This window comes from Gracilinanus agilis, chromosome 3 (assembly GCF_016433145.1).
Source record: "Gracilinanus agilis isolate LMUSP501 chromosome 3, AgileGrace, whole genome shotgun sequence".
Lineage (NCBI taxonomy): Eukaryota > Metazoa > Chordata > Mammalia > Didelphimorphia > Didelphidae > Gracilinanus > Gracilinanus agilis.
In genome coordinates, this window is record NC_058132.1 from 371562499 (window position 1) to 371576537 (window position 14039).

At 39.8% G+C, this 14039-nt stretch overlaps 1 protein-coding gene across 1 annotated transcript in view; it reads right to left on the minus strand.

Annotated features, from left to right (window-relative positions):
• Nucleotides 1–220: 220 nt before the first annotated feature.
• CMSS1 (cms1 ribosomal small subunit homolog) overlaps nt 221–14039 on the minus strand; it is a 425421-nt gene continuing 411602 nt past the window's right edge. Inside the window, exons 8-11 of the mRNA XM_044669203.1 lie at nt 8399–8459; nt 6634–6721; nt 4415–4503; nt 221–451 (exon numbers count right to left, since the gene is read on the minus strand). Of these exons, the coding sequence (XP_044525138.1) occupies nt 368–451; nt 4415–4503; nt 6634–6721; nt 8399–8459 (322 nt within the window). The 3' untranslated portion in view covers nt 221–367. The remainder of the gene's footprint in view (nt 452–4414; nt 4504–6633; nt 6722–8398; nt 8460–14039) is intronic.

Consider the following 14039-nt stretch of genomic DNA (forward strand, 5'->3'; position numbering starts at 1 on the left):
ATTTTACAGGCTAATCTCCCTCCATGTTTCTCTCCCCCCCATTATAAGGCTATTATTATGTTGTCTTTTATGAGTGTGAAAAATATCTAATAAACTTGCAATTTCCACCAAATAACAAAAATACTATTCTAGAATGATACCAGAATGCATGTAAGTCTCCATGAATCTAGTCAAAATTGAAACAAACTTCTATTTTATTATAAAGAGAAGAAAGCTGGCAAAAAAAGGCAATAAGATTTAGGGCTGCTAAAGCATCCCAAAAGACAAAATCCATCGGGCGTGATTCATTTGGCAGTGTATGGCCACATTAAATACATGCAAAATCTATCCTTATGTTAAAACTTGAATCTTCATTAGAATTTGGAAATTAAAAAAGTCCCAGCTTCAAAGAGTCGGCTTTACACAGGCTTATTAGTCTCATTTCCAGCAGTTCAAGGACTTCTTTTCTTATCTAAATAAGAGAAAAACAAATGAACAACAATGGCAAAAAAGGGAAAAGTTCTCAATGTGAAGGAGACATTTTGTTGAATTAATTCAATGCTCTTGACTCTTGCTATTTACTCAGCTGTTATTAGAGACGCAGCCAGAACGGGATCAAGTCCAAACCCACATCTGATCCGGAGGTGAAATGTTTACGTAAGTAAATGAAAAGGTCCTGCAGAAAGCATCAGTTCCATAAAATGGACTCTTGTTTGTATCTGTTTTAAAATATTCCATCTGAATGGATTTCCAAGATCTGCCTTCTGGACTCTTTACAGCCTTGGGTTCATTGTTACAAATGAATTAATATTCTGATGTAGCATTATTTTTTTTTTAACTATCTTTACTGATATTGCTAATTTTGTTGTTCAGTCTTTTTAGTTGTGCCTGACTTTTTGTGACCCCATTTGGGCAAAGATACTGGAGAAGTTTGATATTTCCTTTTCTAGTTCATTTTATTGATGAGGAATCTGAGGCAAACAGGATTAAGTGACTTGCCCAGGGTCACACAGCTAGTGTCTGAGGACAGATTTGAACTCAGGAAGATGAGTCTTCCTGACTCCACATCCAGTGCTCCATCCACCATGTCACCTAGCTGCTCCTGATATTGCTAATGACCAATGATAAGACAATATTAAATAACTAATCACAAGGCAAAAATACAGCTACCCTGTTTATAATCAAATCATTGGTGTCAGTGTGCTGTTATGGCTAGAGGACTGACCTTGAAGCCAAGATCAGGACTCTAATTCTGGCTCTGACCCACCCTAGTGGCTGTATAACCAGGGCAAAATCAATGCTAACTTTTTGGTACTTAGGCAACTAAGACAATAAATTACACACAATTGTCAATTGGGGGTGGGATAGGAGTTGGAGGGGACAGAGGAGTGGAATGTCTTTACTAAATAATATTTTTAAGTAAGCAAAATTAAAAATAAATTGGAAGGGGCAACTAGGCGGTTCAGTGGATAGAGAACCAGCTCTGGAGTCAGTGAGGTCCTAGGTTTAAATCTGGCCTTACGTACTTCCTAGCTGTGTGACCCTGGGTAAGTCACTTGACCCCAATTGCCTAGACTTTACTGCTCTTCTGCCTTGGAACCAATACATAGTATCAAATCTAAGACTGAAGGTAAGGTTTTTTTTTTTTTTTTTTTTTAAAGTAGCTTAACTGCTAGATGGTGCAGCAAAGAGAGTGCTAGGCCAGGAGTCAGGAAAACTCTTCTTGAATTCAAATGCAATCTCAGACACTTCCTAGCTTTGTGACCCTGGGCAAGTCACTTAACCTTGTTCCCTTCAGCAAAATGAGCTGGAAAATGATATGGTAAACAACTCTAATATCTCTGCCAGAAAAAAACCCCAAATGCGGTCACAAAGAATCAGACACAACTGAAATGAGTCAACAAATCAGCTAATCACTCAGGTTCAACTTGTTCAATCAAACGTATCATTTTAGACTGATAAGTCCATTCTATTTGGCTTATATCATTCTAGAGACGTTGGTTTAGAGAGTAAACAAATTCTTCAAGGATTACAGTTATTTCCAGCTCCCTTCCGAGATGGCTGTTACAGTTTCTGGTTGTAAATGGGCACCTTGCTGCATGCAGCCTGGGCTGAGTGGATTTCCACTCCAACTCTCTAACTTTTGAATCTCTAGAGCAGTGATTCCCAAACTTTTTTGGCCTACCACCCCCTTTCCAGAAAAAAATATTACTTAGTGTCTCTGGAAATTAATTAAAAAAAATTTTAATAGTAATTAATAGGAAAGATAAATGCACCTGTGGCTATCACCACTCCCGTGGATTGTTGCAGTACCCACCGGGGGCGGTGGCGCCCACTTTGGGAATCACTGCTCTAGAGAGAGTACCGAACCATCATCAGGGAGCCTCAGAACGACGGCCACGAGGTTCTAGACAAGACCTTCATACGCCAAAGAAAGGCCGTGTGCCGTAATGGAGGGAATACTGGCCTCGGAGGTGGCTACATGTGGTGTAAATCTGGGCAAATCGTTTAATATTAAATGCTAGCCCCACCGCCTTGTTTTACAGCAAAGGAAACTGAGACACGGGGGCTCTGTGGCCTCCCCCCGGTCACCCACAAGCCCTCAGAAGGCTGTAACTGAGGATGAAGGCGCAGAACGTGCTTTTGTAAGTATAATGTGCCACGCAGAGGGGCAGCCTTTATCCTTAGTGTTCATCAGCTCCTTGGAAATATTCAGTAAGTCTGAACCACTAGTTCCAATTTTTTTTTTTTTAAACTTTCCTATGACACTTAGATATGGATTCTTCTAAGACACCTGGTAATAATAATAGCTAGCATTTATGTAACTGCTTTAAATTAGGCAGAGCACTTTACAGATATTAACTCATTTAAGCCTTGCCACAACCCTGTGATGTAGGTGCTAGTTATCATCCCTGTTTGGGTGATTGGTAGACAGGCAGACAGACAGATAGCTAGATAGATAGGCAGACAGACAGACAGATAGCTGGATAGACAGGGAGATAGGCAGACAGACAGATAGATGATAGACACAGAGACAGAGATAGATGATAGACAGACTTAGACAGACAGACACAGACACACAGATACCTGGATAGACAGACAGGAAGACAGACAGATGATAGACACAGACAGACACACAGACATAGACAGATGATAGACTTAGATACACAGACACAGAGAGATAGTCACAGAGACAGAGATAGATAGATGATAGATACAGATGACACACAGATAGATAGACAGGCAGATAGACAGACATGGATATAGATAGATGATAGACTTAGACAGAAAGATACACAGACACATAAATAGATAGACAGACAGACAGATGATAGATAGACATAGACATGCAGACATAGATAGATAGATACACAGACACACAGATAGACACAGAGACAGAGATAGATAGATGATAGATACAGACAGACAGATAGATAGACAGGCAGATTGACAGACAGAAGACAGATAGACACAGAGATAGGCAGATAGATAGATGATAGATACAGACAGACAGGCAGCCAGAGAGACAGGCAGCCAGATAGACAGCCAGCCAGATAGATAGACAGAGACACACAGACAAACAGATAGATGGACAGATAGATAGATAGATAATTTAGCTAGTGATTCCCAAAGTGGGTGCTACCGCCCCCTGGTGGGTGCTGCAGCGATCCAGGAGGTGGTGATGGCCACACTTTTTTTTTGTATTACATTCTATTCTGAGTTCAATAAATAGTTTCATAATTTCCAGGGGGCTAAGTAATGCTTTTTCTGGAAAGGGGGTGGTAGGCCAAAAAAGTTTGGGAACCACTGACTTAGATGATAGATGTTTGACAGAAAACTGCCTAATTTCAATCAGGATGTTAAGTGACTTGTTCAAGGTCACGTAGCTGATATGTGGCTGGGGCAGGATCAGAACTCAGGTTGTCCAGATTCCAAGTCTAACATTCTATCCACTTTCCTACCTGCCTACAGCCAATGTTTTCCCCCCTGCAAAGACAAAAAATGTGTCAGTATGTTGCTAATCTAATATAAAAGAAAAAGCAAAAAAGCAAAAAAACCTTTCCAAATAAAATGAAAAGTATTAAAAGGACAGGAGGAAAAAGGACTCACAGAAAAGGGGTGCAGTTGACAGGTGGAAGGCTTGTTAAGCATAAACCATGTGTTGGGTCATTGGGGATTTTCTGACTCTTAAAAGTTAAACTTGAGAGTCGAAATAACACAGAATAGAGGCTCAAGAATGCTTGAGAAGAGGGAAGCAGATGTCATGAGAAGGGTTAAGTTCTCCACAGTAAGATACCTCAGAGTCAAATGCCAGAAACCAATTTGAGAGCCAGAATGTGCTGGCTCCCAAAGTCAAGGGCTTTATTACCATGTTTGAACTCAAGTTCAAATTGAAAGAAAATGTGATTAAAAACAATTGCTGGTTACATGGTACCTCGGGAATGTCCATCAGTCTCCTCAACTTCTGATCTCTCCAGTTCCAATCAAAAACCAGATACTTTAAGGAGTTCAAATTAAGGACATCTGAAAGGCACAGAGAGATTTGCTCTAGTGAAGACCACATGGCATGAGCTTATCAACATGGTTGCTTTTATAGTCATTGCTCTCCCCTCCCCAGGCAACTAATCTCAGGACATTAAGTGCTACCCTGGCCTGGTGGAAAACAAATTCAACCATTCTTCAGATTTGAGCCTGCCCCTGACTCTGAAGGAAAACACAAAGGCAGAGAAACTACTGTTGTTAAGCTCATCAGATGCTCATGTCCTGGCAGGAAATCCATCCCAAGTCGCCATTACATAAAACCACAGTGGCTCAATTTTCATCACTGGCAACAACTAAGTAAGATGCATCCTGTGGTTTGGGGTTAGTGGCCCTTCGGGGGAGATATGTAGGACTCATCTGTGGGACCCTGGAGAGGAGAATCAGATTCATGGGTAACTGAATCTTCAGCATCCAATATAGTTGTCAGGGTAGAAAGGGAAATCATGGAGGATGAGGTCTGTTCAGAATTAAAAAAAACAAACAAACCTGAACATCAGTAAGTCACTTAACCATTCTGTACTTCAGTTTCCCCATCCAAGTGGTAGAAAATGGAATTATCTTTAGAGATGGTCACTTAGTCTAATACACTCACTCTTTCCCCAATTTTACTGGTGAAGAAATTGAGGCTCAGAGAGGCTGACATTTCCAAGAGTCCCATCATGGTAAATGGCAGAGTGGTTTCTTGCCTTTAGTGCTCCTTCCATTATGTTAGGCTGGCTCCCCCTAGAAATGAAATCTGAAGCCCCCCTCCTACTCTTTTAGTCAATCTCCCAGTCCTTCCAAGCAGATGGGATAGTGGGGAAAAAACTCTCATGTAGATAGAAAAGAGGCATCAAATAGGAAGTAATTTCACAATAGGAAAGTTTCGAGAAGTTTCTTTTAAAGATAAAGGGCGGCTCAGAAAAAGTGGTTCTGAGTGTCATTTCCACCATGACCTAGCTGAGGAACCTTGGGCAAGCCAATTATCTTCATGATACTCACTGAATGGGGTTTTATACACCTGGGGGCCCCCTGGGGAAGTCAATTAATGTTTCTAAGCCTTCTTTTCCTCTTTTTGTAAACCTTAAAACACCACATGGATGTGTTGTTATTTATTATTTTTACAGAAGACATCAGTGCTCACTAGTTTCTAAGAAGGAATGAAAAAGGTTTCCTCTGACTTCTGGGCAGGCCTCTGTCTCATACAACCTTTTATCTTGCATAAAGAGAGAAAACCCTAATTGCATTCCAAGACTTTCATCAAGTCCCATCCCTGCTTAAAAACCTTGAATAGGTCTCTGTTAACTCCAATGGTCTTTGAGGTACTTTTTGTCCACTTATTTCTCACTATACTTCTACACCAAGTCTTTATTTTTGCCAATCTGATATATTCATTACTCCTCAACATGCCACAGGTATCTCCCAACTCAGTGCTTTTGCTTCACATTGTGACTTGGAATATTCTCCTTCTTCCTTCCACCCCTCTGAATGCTACCCATATTTCAAGGTTCCAGCTCCTGTGACATCTCCACTGTGAAGCCTCCTTAGATTACTCTAGCCAACTGATCTCTAACATTTCTGAACACCCCAAGAACATTCCAAGTAGACTTAGAATTTTCTCCCCTGGAGCTTATCTTTTTTTATGCCTAAGTATTTTGTCTGTGACTATAACATAAATTCATTTTCTTTCTTTTTAATTTAATTTAATTTTTAAATTTAATTAATTTATTTTTTTTAGAATATTTTTCCATGGTTACATGTTTCATTTTTCTCTCCCTTCTCTCTTCCCTCCCTTCTCCCAGAGCTGACAAGCAATCCCGCTGGGTTGTACAAATGTTATAACACACATTTCTTGAGGGCAGGGACTTGGTTTTAAATTTCCTTGGGTATTTGAAGGTGTAAGCAAAGGAGTAATTATGCTCAATAAAGGCTGATTGACTTCTCTTTGGACAAGGACACTTTTGGTCTACAGAGAGCCCCAGAAACTATATTTCTGTCCAATAGGTTTAATCCTTCAGCCCCCTTCAGGGGAGCAACCAATCAGTGGTAGTATGACAATAAGATATTCACATTTTTCTCACAAATTCCACTTAGTCAACAGATAGCTAACCCCTGATCCCTTAGGGTTCCTACCTTGTTGAATGAGTGCTTTGATCCTTCCAGGTGTTCCCACACCCAGATGTACCACACTTTTCTCCAACAATTTTACCTGCTCCTGAATCTGCTCCAAGATAGAAAAGAGGCATCAAAAAGGAAGTACTTTCACAATAGGCAAGTTTCGAGAAGTTTTTTTTAAAGATAAAGGGTGGCTCAGAAAAAGTGGTTCTGAGTGTCATTTCCACCATGACCTAGCTGAGGAACCTTGGGCAAGCCAATTATCTTCCTGATATTCACTGAATGGGGTTTTATGCACCTGGACCCCCCTCCCCGGGAAGTCAATTAATGTCTCTATGCCTAGAGATGGGAAGGTCCTGGGTTCAAATATGACCTCATACATTTCCTAGTTGTGTGATCCTGGGCAAGTCACTTAATTCTCATTGCCTAGCCCTTACTGCTCTTTTGCCTTGGAACCCGTACTTAGTATAGATTCTAAGAGATGGTAAGGTTAAAAAAATAAAAAAAGATAAAAGGTGGAAAAAAGGCATCATTGGCAGAATTAACTTCTCTTGTAACATAGGGTGACCTCTAGAATATGATCTCATGAAAACAGGCATGTGGGCATGGAGCTCTGGCAAAAGTGATTAAAAGCAGCTCAATATTTAATAGTAATATAACAATAACTCCCATTAAAATAGTACTTTAAGGTTTGGGAAGTGCTCTACACATACAGGTATCTTTTCCACATTGCAACTTTTCCCCACTGAGGTTTTGAAATACTGCATAAGAAAGTTAAATGGGAATCTTGTGGGAATTTTGCAGAAGCCACAGATGACACATGAAGGTCAACAGATGACACAGAAAAAGTTCAGAAACTCAGAAATACATAAATTGGCTAGGACCAAATACTTAACCCAAATTTTACAATTTTAAATACCCCATAAAAGAAAGTGAAAAAAAAAAAAAAAACTCAGACGACTTCTCTGCTATGATGAGAGGGCCAAAAAATTTTACATGGATTTTCCAGATCATGGGGTTGCTGTACCTTTAACTCTACAATATGGAAGGGATACCTGTATTATATCATTTGAGCCTCACAAAAACCCCTCAGAGGTAGGTGCTTTTGTTATCTCCATTTTACAGGTGAGGAAGCTGACGCCAAGATGTTAATTGACTTGCCCAGTCCAATATATCTAGTAAATTACCGGAGGAAGAATCCAAACTCAGGTCTTCCTGGCTAAAATCTCAGCATTTTATTTACTGCACAATCTCACTCTGATCCATTGACACTGACCTCCTTGTTGTTCCTTGAATGAGAAGTCACTTCATCTCCTAACTCGGTGCATCTTCATAGGCTGTTCCTCACCCCTAGAATGTTCTCCCCATCCTGGCCCTTCCTGCTCCTCCTTAATTCTAGTGCCTTCCCTCTGTTGATGATTTCCTATTTAACCTGCATGTAGCTTTTCTGTACCTGGCTCTTGGCATGCTGCTCCCCCATTAGCCTGAGAGTCCCTGAGAGCAGGGATTGTTTTTTATTTTTATTTTACTTTTTGTTTTCTTTATATTTCATCACTTGGCACAGTGCCTGGCACACAGGAGTCTGTGCTTAATAAATATTTATTGACCGACTGACTGACCCAGTGGCTTCCTGAATAAGGGAAGGGTTATAAGGAGAAGACCTATTAATGAGATAAGGGGGAAGGAGAATGAAGAGCTCTGTCTGTGCCCACCCACGTGGTTAGGGAGGAATTTCTCCACATCAACTACCATGGTCAGACTGTACACCCCCATCCTTCCTCACCTTTATGTGCTTCGCAAATAACTTCAGCACTTTGCAGTCTCCTTTGAATGCTGTCATCGATCTAGTGGGAAAACAAACAATGAGTGGAAGAGGAAGGCAATTCCTTTATCAGGGCAGTGGTGCTCTGATTTTTTTTTTTAAACCTTACCTTTTTTTAAACCCTTACCTTCTACCTTAGAATAAATACTGTGTATTGGTTCCAAGGAAGAAGACTAGGTAATGGGGGTTAAGTGACTTGCCCAGGGTCACGCAGCTGGGAAGTGTCTGAGGCCACATTTGAACCCAGGATCTCTTATCTCTAGGCCTGACACTATCCACTGAGCCACTTAGCTGCCCCACACTGGTGTACTGATAAATATTTAACAGTGGGTTCTCCTAGAAAACAAAACTGTAGGTGGGACATTTTAAGTGTGTGTTGCTATTGTTTCTGGTGTGTCTGACTCTCTGTGACTCCATCTGGAATTTTCTTGGTAAAAATCCTGCCATTGTTTGCCATCTCCTTTTCTAGATCATTTGATAAATGAGGAAATTGAAGCCAACAGGCTTAAATGGCTTGCCCAGGGTTATATAGCTAGTTAGGATGTGAGGCCAGCTTTGAACTCATGTCTTCCTGATTACAGACCCTATATTTTATCCACTGTGCCACCTAATTGCCCCTCTTTTAAGTTTAATTTGCATTATTATTAAAATTTTCTTCATTGTTTTCTTAAGTCTAGACAACCAAACCTGACAATAAATCAAATCCCAATTTGTAGTTTGCTGATTTCCAAGGTGTAAATATACTCAGACTGGAAATTTAATAATCATCTCCAAAACACCCCTGTCTATAATTCAGATAAAGGCTTGAGGTTTTAGGTTTTCTTTAAATCTATCATTTTGGGGGGGCAGCTGGATAGCTCAGTGGATTGAGAGCCAGGCCTAGAGGCAGGAGGGTCCTAGGTTCAAATCTGACCTCAGACACTTCTCAGCAAGTGACCCTAGGCAAGTCATACTGCCTAGCCCTTACCACTCTTCTGCCTTGGAGCCAATACACAGTATTGACTCCAAGACGGAAGGTAAGGGTTAAAAAAAAATAAATCTATCATTTTGTAGGGAAGATAATAAAATTGAGGGCTGCCACTGTTGGGGACCATTAACATCCATATTCTCTGATATAGCAGAATCGGGGGGACCTACGAGGTTCCTGAGGAGATGCTCTCTTTAACCTATCCACCAGGGATCATCCATCCTTTATTTACATGCTCAAGAGGGGAAATCCACAATCTCCCAAGACAGCATATTCCATTTTGGGCTCTGCTTCAGTTTTGGAGTTTTTCCATTTCTATCAAGCCTAAAGTTCTGCCTTCGGGGGCAACGTTTAACTGCTTGAAGCCAGCTCTGGTGGACATCCTGAGCATCTTCTGTAGATAAGTATTTTATTGTGCATTACGGTTTTATTTCAGGCAATTTGCTATAGTTGAATCTGTAGACTAATGAGCCATGTCTAATGAGCCAGAATAATGGATTCTACTGTATTTGGTAATTCTGGCTGGTTACTTAGGGTGCTTTCCAACTGGCAAAGCTGGTGAAGAATATCCTTTCAAGGACATGAATGCCCAGCACATGGCTCTGAGTAGGGACAGGTATTATGGCAAAATTGAGGGTTACTCACCAGGAGTCCTTATGAATAGAACTTAGTGTGCCCAGGCAGGAACCAACCCCTGTTTCAAATCACCTGTCAAATCTAACCTTGAAGGAGATTGTAGGATTATAGAAATACATGAAAACACGGAGAACTGGTAAACCTGGTGTGGCAGGACTGTGTTATTCTCTCCTCAAAAGGCATTTATACACATTTAGTGTTCAAATCAGTTTGAGAGAAAGGTCTTTTCTCAGCCAGATTTTAAATCTGGAATTAATTTTTTTCTCTACCAAATGTTTCAAAACAGCTAAAAATGGTGATAGAATATTATTATTTTTTTCCTTATTAGCAATGAAAAGTTGAAATGAATTCTAATGACAGCAGGTGGAGCAGCTCATGTATTAGACTGAAAAACACCAGTAGAATTTTTAAGGCTGCAATGATTTTTAGGGAAGGACTACACCTGAAGGTTGGACCTATTTTGGGGAGGAGAAGGGCTCTCCTGGGGCTGTTTCAAAGTACACACGTGTGTAAGAGAGAAAAGTTGAATGTATTTTCTTTTAAATTCAGGCTTAGGTTAACGCAGAAATGTAAGTCTATAGACAAGTAAATTCTCTGATCTTATAAATTTTATTTGGGAACACTTTTTGTTGAAGTCTCACCCCAAACTCATCTCCCTTAAATAAGCATTTCTTTCTTTTTATTTTATTTTTATTGTCATGCAAAACACACATCCATATTGGTCATTGTTGTATGAGCAAACATACATAACCCAAATCCCCAAATAAAATCAAAGACACAGTGATGTGAAAGATGACTCCAGGGGGCAGCTGGGTGGCTCAATGGATTGAGAGCCACGACTAGAGATGGGAGGTCCTAGGTTCAAACCTGGCCTCAGACACTTCCTAGCTGTGTGACCCTGGGCAAGTCACTTAACCCCCATTGCCTAGCCCTTACCAATACACAGTAAAGATTCTAAGACAGAAGGTAAGGGTTTTTAAAAAAAGATGACTCCAACAGTTCTTTCTCTGGAGGTGGATAGTCTTCCCCATCATAAGTTTAAGTAAGCCTGTCTTAGATAAACCCTTCTGATCACTGACCTCCTTGACTCTTCAATCCATCCTTTAGTCCCCAAATGGATCTTTCTAATGCCTATGTCATTCTGTTGCTCAAAAACCTTCAATGGCTCCTTCTTGATCACAGGATAACATATAAGTTCTTTAGCTTGACATTTCAGGCTCTCCAAACTGGCTCCAACCTACTTTTTCAATTTTATTTCATGACATTTTTCTGAACTCTATATTTCAAACTGGGATTATTAGCTATTCTCCATTTCATTTTGTCTGTATTTGGGAAAGCCATCCATGTGGTCTAGAACAAATGAAGGCATGGAAATTGTTGGCTAGACTAGTTTGCATGAAAAAGATCTGGGTGGGGGGTGGGGGTGGGTTTAAACAGACTGCAAGGTCAAACTGATTCTAACACATGCCATTTAAGTGAATCCCAGAACCCAGAATGAAGGAATCTTCCTGTGCTATGTTCTGGCTGGACTACAACTGCAGGCAATTTTAGATGCCATGTTTTAAGGAGAACACTGACAAAATGTAGACATCCACGTGAGAAGACCAAACAAGACGGTGAGGAGCTTTAAGATCATGTCATATAATATTCTGGGAAAATATCTGGGAAAGTTTAGCCTACCAAAAAGAAGAGTAGTGAGGCTGGGAGTCTGGGAGGTAGAGAGTAGAGCCTCAGTCTTCCAAGTATTTGAAGAACCATCATGGGTAGGAGGTTAGATTTGTTTTACTAAGCTTCAGAAAGAAGAACTAGAAGCTTCAGAGGAGGAGGAGTGAGCTGTAAGAAATACATGACATGAGCAAACACTTCCTTAAGTTTAGAGGGGCTCCAAAGGAAAACGGTTTACCATGGGAGGGAATGAGTTCCCTCTGGCCAGAGGACTTCAGTGGGAGGTTGGATGGCCCTTGCTGAGAACAGTATAGAAAGGATTTATTCAAGAACAGGTTTGGGCTTGATCAAGAGGCTCCTCCCTTCGAATCTACAGACTCCTTGATTTCAGAAATTTCATGCACTTGGATGGGGAAAAAAATAGCATTTTTATTTTCACTAATCTCTAGGCTTGGGGGCGTTTAGGCTGCTGAAAGGATAGAGTCAGGTCTAGAGACAGGTGCTGGACTCAAATCTGGTCCCAGAGACTTCCTAGCTGTATGCCCTTGGGCAAGTCACTTAACCCACATTGCTTAGCCCTTACCACTCTTCTGCCTTGGAACTGTAAAATTTAAATTAATATCCAATAACTCCAAGTATTATATTTTATAAAGTTTATTCATAATCACTTGAAGTAGAAGAAATAAAAAGAACAAAAGTAAAAGCCTGAGTAAAATTCTCTTGCCTGGCATTCACCCCACTGCCACAACCATGTTTCCAGGTGGAGAGAGAGAAAGAGTGGAGCTACACAAAACTTACATTTTCTCTATGTTAGCACTTCATGTGAGAAGGAACATGGGAAGCTGGGAAAAAAAGTCCCTGGTGAGCAAAATCCTAATTACACAGAACCAATACACAGTATTGATTCTAAGACAGAAGGTAAAGCTTTAAAAAAAGAGGAAAGAACAAATGAATGTAGGCAACAAACCACAGTAGTATTACTAGTCTTCATGGCTTTGTCAACATAATTATTATATATCAATATAAATTATAAATTATATATTATATATAAATGATAATATATTAACAAATCATAATATAGTTGTTGCAGATATCTTGAAATGTCATCTACACACATTACTAGCTAAAAATTATTATAGTTATTAGACCTGCTGCTCCTAGATGTAGTTCTGTGTTGCAAAACTGATATCTCTATTTTCAATAATCACTTTCATTTGTAATCCTATGCATTTTATTTTATGTATTTAAAGACATTATTCAGAGAGGAGGTCCATAGGTTTCACCAGATTTTTAAAGGGGTCCATGAAAGTGGGGGGGAGGAAAGAGAGCAAGCATTTATTAAGTGCTTACTATATGCCAAGCACTGTGCTAAGTGCTTTACAAAAATTATCTCCTGGGACTCTGTGACTAAAAGGTTAGGGATTTTTGGACTCTGAGGTCCCTTTTATTCTGAGATTTTGTTATTCCTTTCACATCACTTCCTTTTGGAATTTTTTCTTTTTTTTTTTTTAAGACTACTTCACATGTTAACTCCTTCATGAAGCCTTCCTTTGTTTTCCCTGAGAAAGTGAATCTCTTACTTTTCACATTTTTTCAGAGTATTTATTTGCCTGGATCTCTCTTTTGTCTTTATCATGGTCTGGCTCTATAATCCTTATTTGTATAAATATCAGAATCCCCAGGCTCCTTCTCTATCCATGCTTCCATTAGATTATAAATTAGATTAGTAATTAACAATTAGATTGTAAGCTTTTGGAGGCTCAGGTCTCAGTGGGTTCAAGTCTTTGTATCCTCAGCATATATTCTCTACATAACAGATAATAACATCTGCTGAATCACTCACTGGATTGGGCCACTCTTCCTCTTGGCATCACTTCTGTCTTTACATAAGTGTATACATAGTCACATATTAATTTTTTGAATGTTTTGGAGTGCCAGACTCTTATGGACTTGCCATCCAGACCCTCTGTTGGCAGCTTAGTCCAACATGTGATGACTTTGACAAGGGCAGAAGGTGGCTGGTCCAGGCTGCATGATCACCACAGTTCCTTGTCACTCCCTTTGCCTAGCAGTTAAAAGAAGCCTTTATTGAAGACTGTTCCACTTGGTAAATGTGCTTAAGTGTTCTTCCCACAGATAGCTAATTAACTTACTAATTTTTTTCCTTTTTGTTCACTTGTTTCATTTATGTCCAATTCTCCATTTAGTTTTTTTCAAACAAGGTTTAAAAAAACTCCATTTAATTTAGTCTTTCTTTCTTTCTTTCTTTCTTTCTTTCTTTCTTTCTTTCTTTCTTTCTTTCTTTCTTTCTTTCTTTTCTTCTTTCTTTCTTTC